Source organism: Hibiscus syriacus, unplaced genomic scaffold, assembly GCF_006381635.1.
Source record: "Hibiscus syriacus cultivar Baekdansim isolate YM2019G1 unplaced genomic scaffold, ASM638163v2 tig00000466_pilon, whole genome shotgun sequence".
NCBI classification, from domain to species: domain Eukaryota; kingdom Viridiplantae; phylum Streptophyta; class Magnoliopsida; order Malvales; family Malvaceae; genus Hibiscus; species Hibiscus syriacus.
In genome coordinates this window covers 6,392-22,639 of record NW_024061789.1, presented here as the reverse complement: position 1 = coordinate 22,639, position 16,248 = coordinate 6,392, and the positions used below count along the sequence as shown (strand labels likewise).

The window sequence follows — 16,248 nt, the reverse complement described above, 5'->3', positions numbered from 1 at the left end:
GGAATTGATGGAAAAGAAGAGCAGTAATTTTTTTGGTCGAAACCACTGTAATTTGTGCAGAGTTGTGATGGATTCATGGTTTTGGTTGTGGCTTATTCTTATGCACGGTAATAGTGCTTTTGCGATATCTATATATATTGGTCATCTTTCACCGTAACCTTGGTTTCTTTCTCTTCCTCTGAAAATTCAAAGCTTTCTCTCACTCCAATGATATGATTATTTGATGGTTAAGATGATGAACAAAATTCCTTCTCTTCTTCCAACTTGTTTGAGAGGTTAAAAGTCTTGAGAATAACATTTTTCACTAATACCATAACATGTATTTCATAATTACAAAATATAAAATACTCATCAAATTACCGATTTCTATATCAATCAAGTGAGAATAACCTTTTTCACTGTTGAAGGTCTTTGAAATATTTATCATGCAAAATTCACTGTTATTTCTGTTGTTATTTAACCCTTAAACTTTTAATTTCCTTCATCAACTTTCAATTTTAATATTTTAACCCCTAAATTTTTTCAGTCATCTTACCCAAAAAATAACAAGGAAAATCAAAGAAAAATAATGAAACTCTCTAAATAAACGTTGGATACATAAACATGCTTGCCCTGACGACATACTAAAACAATTACACGTCAGAATAGCATTAGATGATCAAAAGCTAATCATGCTACTCCGAGCAAGATTTCATTTGATATTGACGACCTTCTCGCTGGGAGCTGTTTCTGTTCTCAATGATTGTTTGGGGCTCATCTTCATCCATTGCGCAAACTCCATCAGTATCCCCAGCTGCAATTCCAATTGGCAAGCCTCTCTTATGCATGGGCTCCTTGTCAGTACCTTCCTGGGTTTGTTTTGGCTTACCGCAATTTTCTCCCATGACTACATCGCCGATTTTCCTCCCTGGTATAAAGGTTACTGGTTTTGTGAGATCACCTAGAGCATCATCGGCATGTGGTTCTGTACTATCTGACCTCCTGACCAGTTTAAGGAAATCCATATAGGCTGGCCGATTTGATTCATCATCAACATCACCAGTATATAAAGTATATCGAGTATACTTCGAAGGGTTCTGCATATAAGCTGGAATTCCAGACGGGTAATCCTGAGATAAAGTAGATACCTCATTGGAGACCATATCATCTTCCTCTGTCAAGAAAGCTTCCCCCAGAACATAGTTGGTTCTTTCAGGGCCTTCACTGCAATCACTTTTACAACATTCAGAATCAAAACGGACACATTTTTTATTTTGAATTTGACTTGGCACCCTTTCTCTTCAGAATTGGTTTCAGGTTACCATCCTCAAATCCGCTAATGTCAGCCTGCACGCCGACAGTTGCTACACAGTCAGACACATGCAATGAATCAATTTTTTTTAGCGGTTTCAGCATCTTCTTCATCTTCCTTAAGCCTAAGTTTTGCAGCGATGGGATTGGTACGTGGATCTCTACTGAAATCCTTGAACACAGTTGGAAGTACATTGCCAGAATCCACATCTATGTCATAATCATTTACATCCTTCATGTAAAGACGTTCTCCGTTCTTAACCCTGCCAACAGAAACTTTATCATACGCATCTTCCTCTTCCTGCACAAGAAACCCAAAAAGATAATCAATAACAGAATGTCAGATAAGAGTCAGACCCTAAGTCTGCGAAATTCTAGCAACTCTGACATATCATATGACAATACAACTCTTAACAAGTGAAACTGATGCATCTGTCATCCACAGTACACTCAAATGCGTTTTCTGGTTATTGGCTTGTGAGTTCTGCAACTTTTATATCTTTTATATTCCCTACTTGCAATTAAATTTTGATATGAAGGCAAACAAAAGCAAACTTGGATATGAAAAATTAAACCAATTCTCTATTAACATTTTTTCTATGGAGATGATTGAAATAACTCCAATTCAATTCTTCTACGTGCTACTCGTGGAAAATTCATACAAAGGTTGAAATTTGAAATCGTGAAAGATAACATTTTTAGGGGCAAAAATATATTCCAATGCTGACATCCAACTAGCTTAAACATTCCATCCGAATAAATTGAGGGGGAAAAGAGTGAAAAGGAAAAGTAACCTCATAATCAAGTGTACAGTCCCTTCCAATGGAAGACTTAATCTCCCACTCTTCATCATTGTAATCCTCTGGCTTAGCCTATTTACTAGAGGAGGCACGAGCTTCTTCTTCCTCGTCGTCTAGGTCATCGAGATCCTTCTCCAGCTCCGCACCAAAATTAATGGCATTGTTCTTGTCCTTTGGTGGAAAGTTGTGGAAGAAGTCCTCGTCCTCGTCCTGCTGGAGAGTCTTTTTGTCTCGGTTCCACTCTCGTTTCTCGATTTCGTCGTCGGCGAGGGTCCAAAGAGAGCTCAAAGGCAGCGATCTGGAATTAAAAGAAGCATCGAGGGAGCCGAAAACTTTGCCGACTCGGGCATTGAAGCTGTCTTCCATGTTGGATAATTAGAATGAAAATTCAAGTAAATAGGGTTTTGTGTATGGAAAATTGGGGATGGGAAGAATGAATGATAATTGATAACCATATAAAAATACGGAGTGCACGCTATAAGTATCGGCCTAACTGAGGTCCATGTTCATGATTCTAGCTGAGATTAAAACTGATGATTATGAGGTTAATAAAAATGACATGTACTGTTAATTAAAAAACACTTTAAATATTTAAATAAAAATAATATATCTAAATATTTATTTTTTAAAAAAAATATTTTGATACTTATTTTGACAAAATGATAATTTTATGTATTTATTTTAATTAAAAATATTTTACACTTGGATTAGAAAAGATGATATATTTTAAACATTTACTTATGATAGAAGCTTAAATAAAAAATTATTCGAACATATTTAATGATAAATTTACTTTACCCATTACAAAGGTATAAAAATGGATAAATAAGCGTGGGTAGGGCATGCCCAATAATTTATAGAGCATAAAACTCCGGCTGATAAAAACAATGTCAGTTGATTTTATAGGACTCTCACCGCACCGAACCATGCGATCCAAAGGGCAGCACAACTCAGCAAAACAAGTGGCTTAAACATGCCAGACTGATCCTAAAAAAAGTACTATTTAGGCTCTGATTATCGACTCCTAATGAAACCACACAGACCAACCACTGCACTTAAACACATCGCTTCGCTTGCACCCATCTCCCTCCAAAATGTCGAAACTTTCATCGACGCCCGAAGCATCAAAACGGGTTTCGATCGAACCACATGCCGTTCCAACTTTATGGTTGGATAGCTCCTCAGAAAGGGCAATCTCTCGGAAGCTCGTCAGTTGTTCGACAAAATGGCAGGAACACTGTATCTACGAACATGATGATTTCGGGTTATGTCGAATCAGGAGATCTTTTGAGTGCTAGGGACATGTTTGATGCCATGCCTTATCGAACTGCGGTTACTTGGACCATCATGATAGGTGGGTACTAGTAGAAGAGTCAATTCCATGAAGCCTTTAGGCTTTTCGCTGAGATGCGAAGACATGATACACAGCCCGATCCTGTGACTTTTGCAACTCTTTTATCAGGTTGCAATGACGCCGAGGCGGACAAGAAATTGATTCAAGTTCATGCTTGCGTGATTAAGTTGGGTTACCATTCCAGTCTCGTAATATACACAATTCACTGGTTAATTCTTATTGCAAAACTAATCACCTTGATTTGGCTTCTCGGGTTTTTATTGACATGCCTGAAAGAGATTGTGTTTCTTTTAATGCATTGATCAATGGGTTTGCAAAAGATGGTCTAACTGAAGACGCAATAACCCTCTTTCTGGAGATGCAAAATTGTGGTATAAAGCCTTCTGATTTTACTTTTGCTGGGGTTTTAACTGCTGCTGTTAGATTAAATGACTTGGACTTTGATGCAGGGGGATCCGAGACAGATGATGTTGAGCTGTCAGATTGCACGTTGATGGCGCTGAGATACCATGAGTTGGCAGATCAGCGCAAAGGCGGGAATTGATTGTGACATGTTCCTTATTGGGGTCGTTTTGAGTATGTTTCAGTCTTTTGGCCATAACTTTGGCTACAGGTGTCAGAATCGCGCATAAGACCCCAATCCGGAAAGCTCTTTTCGACGCGCACGCTTTCCACATTGTTATTTTTCAATGTGGCCTTTTTTTCAACCTCAAATTCTGCCGTTTTCCCCTCCGAATCACTAGATTTAGTTATTTTTTTACTATTTATGGTAATATTTCGATTGTTAATTAGGAAGTCAATTTAAATCCGATTTAGGCCGGATTTTTGGGAGATTGCTTATTTTATTTCGAATTTCAATTTAGAGTGATTTTCGGAATTTTGCTATTTTTGGCAAAATTCGAATAAAGACGATTTTTTTGCTATAACAGTCCGGCTTGTGGACTGCTTTTTGGCATTTGTTGGATTTTATAATATTTTATTAAACACTAGAGACTTTTTTTTCTCTGGTTTCTTTGCGAATTTTCTCTTGTGAATCGTCTGTCGGAACTAGCCTACAGGATAATCACTATTCTGTCTGACGTCAGACTTGGGGCAACAAATTCATTGATTTTTGGTGAAGACCGGGTTTGTTTGCAATGTCTTTGTGGGAAATGCATTGCTTGATTTCTACTCGAAGCATGATTGTTTAGTTGGAGTCAGGAAGTTTTTCGGCGAGATGTCAGACTTTGATGGCATTTCTTACGACGTAATCATCACATGCTATGCTTGGTTTGCACAGCATGATGAAGCTATTAGACTCTTCCGTGAATTACAGTTTACATGCTTTAACCGGCGGCAATTCCCATTTGTAATCATGTTGAGTATAGCAGCTAATGCACCAGACCTGAAAATGGGGCAGCAAATCCATTCCCTGGCTATCGCGACTACAGTTGCTTCAGAACTTGTGGTTGGGAATTCTTTAGTTGACATGTATGCAAAATGTGGCAGATTTGAAGAAGCTGAAAAGATATTTAGGACTCTGGCCAAAAGAAGCACAGTTCCATGGACTGCCATTATCTCAGGCTACGTTCAGAGAGGATTCAATGAGGAAGGCCTGAATCTGTTCAATGAGATGCATAAATCTGGTGTAAGAGCAGATCAAGCCACATTTGCTAGCATCTTAAAAGCATCTGCTAATTTGACTTCACTATCACTGGGGAAACAGATTCACTCATTTATAGTCAGATCATGCTTCATGTCAAATGTTTTTTCAGGAAGTGCACTTCTGGATATGTACGCAAAATGTGGCTCCATAAAAGATGCTATTCAACTTTTTCAGGACAAGCCTGAAAGGAATATAGTCTCTTGGAATGCCTTGATCTCAGCCCATGCTCAAAATGGGGATCCTAAAGCCACCCTTGACACATTCGAAAAGATGGTTCAATCAGGTTTCCAGCCGGATTCCGTCAGTTTCCTCAGTGTTTTATCTGCTTGCAGTCACTGTGGACTTGTTCAAGAAGGGTTGAGATATTTCAGAACCATGACTGAAATGCATGATCTTGTTCCAAAGAAAGAACACTGCGTCGATGGTTGATATGTTATGCCGGAGTGGACGTTTTCATGAGGCACAGAAGATGATGGCTGAAATGCCATTTGAACCTGATGAGATTATATGGTCATCGGTTCTAAATTCTTGTAGGATACATAAGAACCAAGAATTAGCTATGAAAGCAGCAGATGAGCTATTCCAAATGGAGGTGCTTAGAGATGCTGCTCCTTATGTCAGTATGTCTAATATCTATGCAGCAGCCGGTCAGTGGGACAATGTTGGGAAGGTAAAAATGGCAATGAGAGAGCGCGGAATTAGAAAGGTTCCGGCTTATAGCTGGGTTGAAGTAAGACACCAGCGTTATGTGTTCTCAGAAAATGACATGTACATCCTCAGATGGAAGAAATCCGGAAAAAGATCGATATATTGTCGGAACAGACGGAGAAGGAAGGTTACAGGCCTGATACAAGTTGTGCCCTTCATGATGTAGACGAGAAAATGAAAATTGAGCCTCTTAAGTACCATAGTGAACGGTTAGCAATTGCATTTGCGCTGATACGAACACCCGAAGAATCACCAGTACTCGTGATGAAGAACTTACGGGCATGCACAGACTGCCATGCTGCAATCAAGGTAATCTCAAAGATTGTTAGAAGGGAAATCACAGTGTGGGATTCAAGCAGGTTCCATCATTTTAAGGATGGAATCTGCTCTTGTGGGGATTATTGGTAGTTTAAACTTCATACAAGAGATACTGCCTTGTTGATTGGCCTGATATTCCATTGAATTATTGATTTCACCACTGTGTAAGATCTCTCTAGTGGCCGATAGTAATAGTGACCCATTGTTTTTAGGGCTGTAAGTGAGATAATGTATATTATAAGTTATTCGAGTTTGATTTGATCAAAATTCAGTCAATTTTTGAATCGAATGGATTAACCTCAAACTCATCTGAAGTGTTTAACAAGTCAAAACGAACAATACTTAATATTTGATTCAAAAGCTTGAAAATAATAATATATTAAATTTTTATTTTTTTTAAATTAAGAGTTAAGAGTTACTTTTGTCCCTATATTAGTAGATATAACTTATCATCTGTGTCTTATTATATTTTCACATCACTTTATGCCTCAAAATTATTTACTTGCATTAATATTTAAAATATTTGTTTAGGGTTTTAATTGGGATTTATGATTTAGACTTTTAAGTTTAAGATTTAAAGTTGTTAAAATTTAAGATGAGGCAATTAAACAACTTCAATAACTAAATTAATGTAAAAATACTATAAGAATAAAAATGATAAATTGAACCTATACAAAAGTAAAAACAACCTTTCAACCTTAAATTATTAAAAATATAAACATGTTTTTTAAAAATGTTTTATATGCTATTTTTTAAATGTAAAATAAGGTTTTATAAGTTCGAATTCGAATTTAAACTTCAATCATTTGAACTCTAACAATGTTTCGAAATTCAAGTTTTTTCAAACCGAATGGAACTTCAATTTTTAATCTCAGTTTAAAAAATTTGAAGTTACGAAATTTTCGGAGAGTGAAATTCAATTTTGTACTTCAAATTAAGCTTAACAATACTCGACGTGGACTGGTCTAAAATTCTAAATCTCTAATTGACTAATCGTTTCCATTTTATAATAATTCAGTGGTGAAACTTGCAGATAGCTCATTCACATAATATGATTCCATTGATCTTCTCCTCTATCCATTTCTAACACACCATTGAACTACTCTTCAAAAGAAACCAAATCCCACATAAAAGCATTACTTCTTTCCAAGAGAAGGAAACAACAAGGCACGCATAACAATAATAAAAGGAAAACAAAATTGAAACTAATAAAGGTGTTTTTATAGTGATTATCATTACTTGGATCTCTTGTTAAGGAAATCATCAGGGACAACTTGAAGCAACTTCTTTTGCTTGGATTTGGCAATCTTCTTCAGAGTCTTAGGATTTGTAATCTTCTGAAACTTAGTTCCGGACCTCAATATGTTCTCTTTCTTCTTCTTCTCCCTCTCCTCTCTCTTCTTCCTCTTCTCCACCTTGTTTTGCCTTATCTCTTCCTTCAATTCATTAACCCTCTCTCTATAAGCTCTCTTTATCTCCTTTTGCCTCTCCCTCTCCTCCAGATTCGGCCTCTTTATACTCACGTGCTTCGCTGACGCACGCTGCTTTCTAGGTTGCTTCCAGTTCCGACCCGACACCCTTCCGGCGATCACGCCATCGTAGGTGGGTTGACCGAAGGTAGGTTTGTTGGGGTCTTCAGAGGAAGACACGGCTGAACGTTTTGCGGGTGGGGGACAAGAATCATCGACATCCATGGAGGCAGCGACTACGGCAGATTCGTTGACATTGGCAGTATCGGCAGAGATCTGAGATTCTTGGCGCTTTCGCTTGTAAGTTTTGCCGCCGAAGCCTTCATCAAGGCGGCGAAAATCAATAGTGCAAGCCATGATGTGGGTTTGGTTCTGTGTGAAAAACCCTAGAAAGAATTGGATTGGCCTTACCGATGAGATTGAGAGAGTTATATAAGGGTGGATTTGACTTGGGCTATTTTGTTGCCATCACAATAACTCCGCCCATTAAACGGTTATTGGGCTGGATGGAGTGAGTCTCGGTAAGATGTCGATCCCGCAGTTATGGATAGGGGTGAGCAAAACTCGACTAAAAAAATTATATTTTAATTTTGAGTTTTTCAAGTTGAGTTATTCGATTCAAATCAAATTATTAATTTGATTTTTAAGTTTGAATCGAGTTAAAATTTGAAATTTTCGAGTTACTCAAAAAATAAAAAATTTAACTATGTATTCTGACAGTTATAAGATTTAATCCCTTATTTCATTATTCCTAAATTTCCTCCTTCATTGTAAGTTTATTTTAACCAAATTTAAACTGCGTGCTCCTAAATCATTGTAGAAAATATGTGTACTTTCAATTCCTCTTTTCGATAACAAGTTTTCTATTTTGCAATTTAATCCCTCAATTTTTTATAGTTTCCTTATTTTTTTTCTTCAATTTATCCTTTATTTTAAGTATTTTTTACCAAGTTTCAGCCACTTACTCATATACCATTATATATAACTATTCAATTTTTTTTACTAGAAATGTACTCTCCTTTTTATTTAGACCCTTAACATTATATTTTACTTAATTTGGTATTTGAATGTAAATTTGCAAATTCGTTCTTCCCATCAATTCATTGACTCTTTTATACTCTCATCAATATTTTACCCTTAAAATAAAGAAAATATAATATTGTAAATATATTTTATAATTTTAGATTGTATTTGATATATTAAATAACATTATAATATGAAAAGAACATGAAATATATATATATCTTATATGGTTAGAGAAAGTCAAAAAATTAGAATTAATCCTTACCATAATATTATAAATAATTACAATAAAATTAGCTTAGAAACTTGAATAACTCGACTCAAATTTCTTAAACTCGACTAAAAAAATTCAAGTTAAGTTCGAATTATTTAATAAGATTAGTCAATTCGAATAACTCAATTTTTTTAACTCAACTCGACTCGATTGGATCGAATGCTTACCCCTCATGGATATAAAATTTCAAACTATTTTATCTCGTATTCAATAGGATTAAAATTATTGTCGTGTCATTATCTATATAGATCATGAAATTCACTTCTATACTCGTCCCACAACTTGCCTCATATAATATTTTCATAAGTATCGATTAAATAAATATAAATTATTTTTAATAAAAAAGTATAAAATATATATCATTTGGATTCTCGTCATATATGTGATATTATTTTAATTGTCATCACTTTTAAAAAAAAATAACAAGACATTATAATCATTTAATTGGTAAATTAAAATATAACTTCGGATTTGGGGTTATTTTATAATTTAAGAGAAATTAGGGTTTTTAAAATAAATATAATAATATCTTTAATATTTTAAAAAAAATAAATTTAAAAAACATCATATTGTGACATGTGCCACTTAACGGCAGAAATTAATGCTGTTGAAGACCCGGACACCTAAATGGGTAACGTTTATAACGTTAGGCACCTGGATGAGTCAAAAAATAGTTTAGACACCTATTTGGAAAGAACAGTATAATTTGGGCACTTATTTTGGTATTAAGCCATTTTTTATTTATGTTTATTGCGTATATTGGGCAAAAGAAGATGATGGGGGGCAGGTGGGGATGAGTACAAGGTTATACTCACGTCTGTCTCACCATCTATAATAAGTCTAATTTTTAGCATCATCCCTGTTTCATCACATGTGAAACTCATCTCTATCAACTGGGTGTGAAGTAAAATGAGTCCTCACGAATCCTATCCCACTAACATGATTAACATCCATAACGATTAAACATAACGATTCTTGACTCTTGAAACATAATAACTGAGGAGGTTTTCGGGAGCCGTTTGTGCTTATCAGATCTACTAATATTAACTCAATTCTTAAAAAAAATCTCTAGAATGTCTGAATGATTTAGTAAATCTTTATAATTAGTATAGTAGTTTAGATTTTAAAAATAGGAGATGATGCAGAGTTTGAATTCTTTAAAATTTAATCTTGTAGATAAATTTTAACCTGAGATGTTAATGTAATTTGATTTGTCCCGTTGGATGTAAAGGGACTTAATTATAAGCAGAGACGTTTTGGGTAAAAGCATATCCCTTGGAAGAAAAGTACACCGTAGCAGGCCCAAACACTCTAATTACATCATCCATGCCCTTGCGAGATTTTGTCCAAGTTGACACCACGTAAAGGAAGGCGCGAATCGTCATCCGCACCTTAGTTGAACATCTGACATATTCTGACAATACGTGGATCGTCATTCGCGCCTTAACATTTTAAAAAATATATATTTTAAAAACTTAAAAAATAAAACCATAGAGACTAATATCATAATTTAATACATATTAGTTTCATGAGTTGAAGAACTTAATGGGGTTAGCTTATATAGACATATTGGAGTGTTTAGGTTATGTTTCTTGATAATGTGGGATAAAAGCTAAAAGGTATATTTCTTGACGATGTGTTTAGGTTATATTTCCATGAGTTGCTTTCGATCATTTTCATTACATTTTTATTTTAATTATATATTTATATATATATATAAATGTAATAAGAAATTAATAAATTATTATTTGTTTAATTTTTAAGTTACTTTACATCAATCCAAAAAAATAAAAGTGAAAAAATAATTAGGGTATGATCTCTTCTTTCAAATGCAAAACATGAACAAATTATCATCAAGATGTTTTCATGCTAACATGAACAAAGATCTACGCCTGCTCTCCCTATTACCATCTATGTATTAGCTATAAAGATTTGATATTATTTTAATATTATTTTTTTACTTTTATTTTTTGGTTTGATTTAAAGTAACTTAAAAATTGAATAAATAATAATTTATCAACTTCTTATTATATTTATATGCATATAATTGAAATAAAAATGTAATGAAAACGATAGAAGGCAACTCATGGAAACATAATCTAAATACATTGTCAAGAAATATACCTTTTAACTTTTATCTCAAACACTCCAATATGCCTATATAAGCTAACCCCATTAAGTTCTTCAACTCATGAAACTAATATGTATTAAATTACAACGTTAGTCCCTAAATTTTATTTTTTAAAGCATATTTTTTTAAAATGCATCTGCGCCTTCCCTTATGTGGCGTCAGTTCGGATAAAACTCCCCAAAGGTGCGAATGGGGATCCACACCTTGTCAGAAAGGGTGCTAGATAGGTAAAATTAGGATCCGCGCCTTGTCAAAAAAGATACTAGATCAGTAAAATTAAGAGAAAAGGGTCTGACAGGTAATTATTACCTGTCAGGGTGATATTTTGGTAAAATCTCCCCGTTAATTAGCTTTCTAATCTATACCATAGCAGTTTTGTCTGCTCTCCTTTTTGGATTTTTTCCCTTAAGAAATATTAGGATTTCATCTACCAAAGCAATACAGCACATGTAGCATATTCATGGGATGGACCCTGTTCCATATTGATTGTTAAACCCTAAACCTTAAATCCAAGCCCTAAGACGATTTATTGTATTCAACGAGAACAGCAGCAGAACCAACCATCACATATTATCATTTATCAGTACCGGCGCTCATTGTAAAGAGTTTATGAATCTGCTACAAGTCTTATAGAATTGAGATGGAATTAGAGTTTCAAAAAGGCAACATCTAGCAATGTCACCAATAATTGGCTATCTAAATAGCTACTCATCAAAATCATTCATAAAGAATTAACATTTCTCATCATCAATATGCAGAATCACATTGATCTAATTCAGGGAGATCACTTTCAAAGAAAGTTGAATGAAGAGCCCTCACACACTGCTCCGCTTCATTGTCGTGTACTATCAATGATATGTTAACCTAACAAGTGCCAACACAACTCTGAGTTACGCGTACATCACGATAAATAAAGTTAGTAAATATCATGCCATTGCTAACATGATCAACTGACCTTAGATGCACCCTGAGAGATCATTTGAACATTCACTCCATTGGCCCTTAAAACGTGGAATGCCTGTCATGACATTCAATTATCCATGTTACCGATGTTTATTTTTGCAAACACAATTTTCATCCATTGGCAGTATTGACAGACTATAGCATATGCAGCAAGAGAGAGCAGACAGATTGAAACAAACAGATTTCTACAAACACAAGTAATCCGCAAGGGCCCCTTGGAAATTGCAGCAAAGAAGAGCTCCATGTTTGCTTATTCTGAATATCTTCAATTAAAACTGGAAGATTATTTACAAGTTTTAAGCTCCTTTGCATGCAATGTGATATATAGGAGTACCTTCTCAAGTATAAGTGAGGATCTCTGGACATTGCCAATGAGAGAAATGATAGATCTGTGCTGAAGAAGATTGACAACAGCAATTCTTTCAAGTTCTTCTACAACATGGTCAAGTTCCTGTCAAGTGATACAAACAGAGATGTTAAAGACAGTGAAAATGGTTCAGAATCTCTCCGCAGACAGGCATAAGATCTGTACGAGGTAGTATCAATTAAAGCATGAAGAATTGAACCATACGCTTGCCTGCTGAATTAACTCTCTGCTCCAAAGTTTTGATGGATCCAAAGTCAAAGAAATACTGACTTCACTAGTAGCAACAACATCCACTGAGATACCTAAATCTTCAAAGATCGAAAATACCTGCACAGACAAAATGATACGAATCAACTTCACAAGAGAAAAAACGATGGACAATTACCACTAAAATTAGGAATGTCCTCAAACCTTTGCAAGAAAACCAAATTGACCAAGCATGCGTGTGCTGACAATATCCAGCATGGTGACATTCCTTTTCAACACTATGCTGGTGAGTACTGCCTGCAATATGGTGGAAATTGTTAAAGCAGTTCAAACTTCTTTAAAAAAAACATTACACAAGCAACCAGCCACTCCATACCTTACTCATATCTCTATTCCTAGTAATGAGAGTTCCAGGAGCATTTGGATTGTAAGAATTTTTAACCCTAACAGGAATATCACCCTCTCTAGCTGGCCTCATGGATTGTGGATGCAGAACCTGAAGAAGGGCATGATAGCCATCCAAATTCACTCAGTTTCCCATGCTTCAATCATGTAAATGATAACTACTTCCAAGGATAGAGGAGAAAAGAGAAGTCATGCACACATCTATGAATGTGTTTTCATCAAAGTTAGATCATTATTAAGAAAAAAAAGAGGGAAACAAAAACAGCAAAGCAATTATAGCACCTGAGTTCAGCTGCCTCGTCAAATGTCAGATATGGGACAGGTTCTGCATGTGGATATATGTTCGGGTCACAGGTTAAAACACCATCAACATCTTTCCATACCTGTAATGAACAAAAGAATACTGTTATAACTTTTTCTAAAGAAAGGAACACCATACTATAACCAAGGTATAAACTTGAAAGCACTTGTTTTTGCTACAACTTTGGGTCTCCAGTACATATTGCACTTATAGATGCATGTTGTATGAACATGGTGGCATCCATCCAGAAAATGATATGAAAAAGAATATGGCACTGCCTATCATCACACATCGGCATGTTTATGGCATACATATTCAGAACCTGGACATGCACTGACCTGAATTTCTTGCAACCCCAATGCTTTTCCGATAGTTGTGGCTGTCAAATCACTACCACCCCTACCTAAAGTAGTAATTGCACCAGATCTCCATCCCTACAATCAGAAGTTACCCAGATAAGAAGCAATTACCAAAAGATCCTTCCAAGAATCGCCTATTTAAGAATGTAACCACTTCAGAAAGACATACAGCATTTCTACCTTCCCGAGGAAACCAGTGACAATTGGGATTGCAGGATCACTGGTCCAATCTTCATTTAATCTTTTTGCAACAGCTGGGTATGTTGCTTCCAAAATATCCGCATTTGTGAAGTCATCAGTGGTAATGAAACCAATTTCAAAGGCATCATACTGCATACAGGAAACAGACATTTAACTTTAGGATTGGGAAACAGACATCAAGGGATGTTTTACTAAGAGGATTTCCATGATGAAGGTTAAAAAACTGGTTAAATTATTTGATGATTAGACCAACACATACAGATTCTACATATAGGAAAACGAAGATGAACAACATACTTGACGGGCCTTAACACCGATTTTATTCAAATATGCTGCAAAAATCCTCGTAGACATGCACTCCCCAAATGAAACTAAATAGTCTTTTGTTCGTAATGTTAACTCTTTCATCATAGCAATTCCCTTTAAGAGCTGCTCCAGCACTTCCAGGTGACCTACAAAAGGGTTGTTCATGCAAAAAAGCATGACAGAAACCAGCATAAGTAACCCTGAGCTAAAGAACAGAAGAAGAGACATCAACAGGAAACTAAACGAAGAGATAAGTTTCTTGAGGTTAGACAAGAAATAACATTTGATGTCAACTCAATAGTAGATTATAAACTCACCATCAACAATTGACCTTGCCACTCCAAGCTCATCAGCCGTCCTGGATTTTAAAGTTGACAAGAAGAGATACCAAATTTAAATAATAACCCTTTATCTTTAAAACCAACACCCAAAAGAGTGAAAAAAAAGGAAATAAAAATCCTTTCAATTGCTTTGACCTATGATGAAGCTCCTGTATAAAGCTCAACTCTTCTAAACCATCTACATTAGTGACATCACAGCTAACAGCCTTTTCTCCAGCCTAATCATCAAGCAAAAACCAACTTCTTAGCAAACCCTTTACTTCTACTGTCTAAGAAATTAATGGTTAAAAAACAAAAGATAAAACAGTAAATTAAGTGAGGATTACCAGCAAAAGCTTATTGGTAGTTTTTCCCATTGCAGAAAGGACAATGACTGGTCTTTCATTGGGGAAACTGAGTATAAGGTCAGCAACCTCTCTCATTCGCTCGGCCGAAGCCACTGAGGAACCACCGAACTTCATCACGCACGTCAATTGATTCTCCGCTTCACCGAAACTTACAGCCTCAAACTCATTCCTTTGAATAACATCCACATTTCCCCCTTGGCAACTAACTCTAAATACTATACTTTCACAACAACGTCTTGCGCTGATACATAAAGAATTCGAAGGGTTAAACGCAACAAAACTAAGCAGAGTTGGCGACACCCATTGGCGTTTTAAAGAAGTCTGCTTTGGGATTGAATGAGACGGAGCAGGATATCGAAACGAAGCCGACATCTTGCGGTCAACGGAACTCGTAAATTAGTTGCTTCGACGAATTATAACCGATAAATAAACAGTATAGATCCTCCAAAGAACCTGATTGGAAAGCATATGCAATATCAGAAGAAGAAGAAGAAATAGTTAAACAAAGATGAGAAAAAAGTGCAGACCTTTGAAGAACCGGAAAGAATGATAATACCGATAATGCAGACGATGTGTTTTTACTTGTATCGGTTTATCGAAATGAAACCTTTGGTAGAGTTGAAGGAATACTAGCAGCCAAACAGTGTGGGAAAAGAAACAAATGGTTGGTAAGAGCAAAGACCAGACCGCCGCCTCCCTCCCTTATTATTACCATTATATTTGTAATTTGATCTGACGGTAATGGCGCAATCTATTCGATTTCGAGGGCTCTCACTCTCTTCTCCTCTTTTGCTCCATTTACTTATTTTTAGTCATCTCTCGTATGTTAATTTCAAGGGTAAATTACGTGTATAGTCACTAAATTAAAAGGGTGGATTTATTTTGATTATCAAATTATAACTTTTACTAATCAAATCATTTCATTGTTTAAATGATTAAACTCTTAATCAATAGCCGTTTATGAAAATATTGATTTGATAGTTAATTTATATAATTATATATTTAATCTTCATTACTTATATAATTTATCAATTCAATTCAACAAATTTATTTCTCTCATTCCAATTTAATCTTAATTTTAATTTATTTAATTAAAAAAATTCCTCTTAAACCAAGTGATTGTCTTCACTCAACGAACAATGCTTTTAAAACCCCACTTTTTCCAAGTTTGTTTTTCTCTGTTCTTATTTCGATTCTTTAATTTTCGTATTACCATTTGATTCGAGAGATAATTTATTGAATTAAAAATTAAGATTTATTTTTTCTAATTAAATTGTAAGATAAAATTTATTCAATTAAATTAAAATGATAAAATTTGTAAGTAATGAGGATAAAAACATATTTATACAAAATATATTATACAAATTTATTTAACAATCAATTCATTCCTATTGACAATCAGTAATTTGATTGATATCATTTAAATAATTAACTTGTTT

General features: G+C 35.1%; 3 protein-coding genes and 1 pseudogene across 4 annotated transcripts; 1 reads left to right on the top strand and 3 right to left on the bottom strand.

Moving 5' to 3' along the window:
- Positions 1–621: 621 nt before the first annotated feature.
- Positions 622–2,533, bottom strand: LOC120206139. The gene is made up of 2 exons (XM_039205873.1): positions 2,085–2,533; positions 622–1,591 (listed from the first exon to the last, which is right to left on the bottom strand). Exon 2 carries the CDS (start codon positions 1,140–1,142, stop codon positions 675–677), a length of 468 nt encoding a protein of 155 aa, XP_039061804.1. The 5' UTR covers positions 1,143–1,591; positions 2,085–2,533; the 3' UTR covers positions 622–674.
- Positions 2,534–3,117: 584 nt separating this feature from the next.
- On the top strand, positions 3,118–6,205 carry LOC120206113 (annotated as a pseudogene).
- A 1,033-nt stretch (positions 6,206–7,238) lies between these two features.
- On the bottom strand, positions 7,239–7,982 carry LOC120206126 (protein PXR1-like). The gene has a single exon (XM_039205865.1). The coding sequence runs from the start codon at positions 7,939–7,941 to the stop codon at positions 7,351–7,353; it is 591 nt and encodes a 196-aa protein (XP_039061796.1). The 5' UTR covers positions 7,942–7,982; the 3' UTR covers positions 7,239–7,350.
- Positions 7,983–11,643: 3,661 nt separating this feature from the next.
- LOC120206148 (aspartokinase 2, chloroplastic-like) lies at positions 11,644–15,256 on the bottom strand. Of its 2 annotated transcripts, none has more exons than XM_039205881.1 (13): positions 14,789–15,256; positions 14,598–14,680; positions 14,439–14,479; positions 14,113–14,267; positions 13,795–13,944; positions 13,594–13,689; positions 13,221–13,337; positions 12,926–13,045; positions 12,754–12,846; positions 12,547–12,669; positions 12,310–12,426; positions 11,968–12,030; positions 11,644–11,876 (listed from the first exon to the last, which is right to left on the bottom strand). In XM_039205881.1, the coding sequence occupies exons 1-13, from the start codon at positions 15,179–15,181 to the stop codon at positions 11,760–11,762; spliced, it is 1,668 nt and encodes a 555-aa protein (XP_039061812.1). In that variant the 5' UTR covers positions 15,182–15,256; the 3' UTR covers positions 11,644–11,759. The 2 variants fall into 2 exon arrangements, with proteins under 2 accessions (XP_039061812.1, XP_039061815.1); XM_039205884.1 differs by having other exon boundaries at positions 12,553–12,669.
- Between the last annotated feature and the right edge of the window lie 992 nt (positions 15,257–16,248).

Bases quoted from the DNA above. Each gene is read 5' to 3' on its own strand.
- LOC120206148 (XM_039205881.1), bottom strand. From the start codon at position 15,181: ATGTCGGCTTCGTTTCGATATCCTGCTCCGTCTCATTCAATCCCAAAG. The intron at 14,480-14,597 runs GTCAAAGCAATT...TTTAAAATCCAG, and splicing joins ATACAGGAGCTTCATCATAG to GACGGCTGATGAGCTTGGAG. The intron at 13,338-13,593 runs GTCAGTGCATGT...TGTTCATTACAG, and splicing joins TGGGGTTGCAAGAAATTCAG to GTATGGAAAGATGTTGATGG.
- LOC120206126 (XM_039205865.1), bottom strand. From the start codon at position 7,941: ATGGCTTGCACTATTGATTTTCGCCGCCTTGATGAAGGCTTCGGCGGC.
- LOC120206139 (XM_039205873.1), bottom strand. From the start codon at position 1,142: ATGGTCTCCAATGAGGTATCTACTTTATCTCAGGATTACCCGTCTGGA.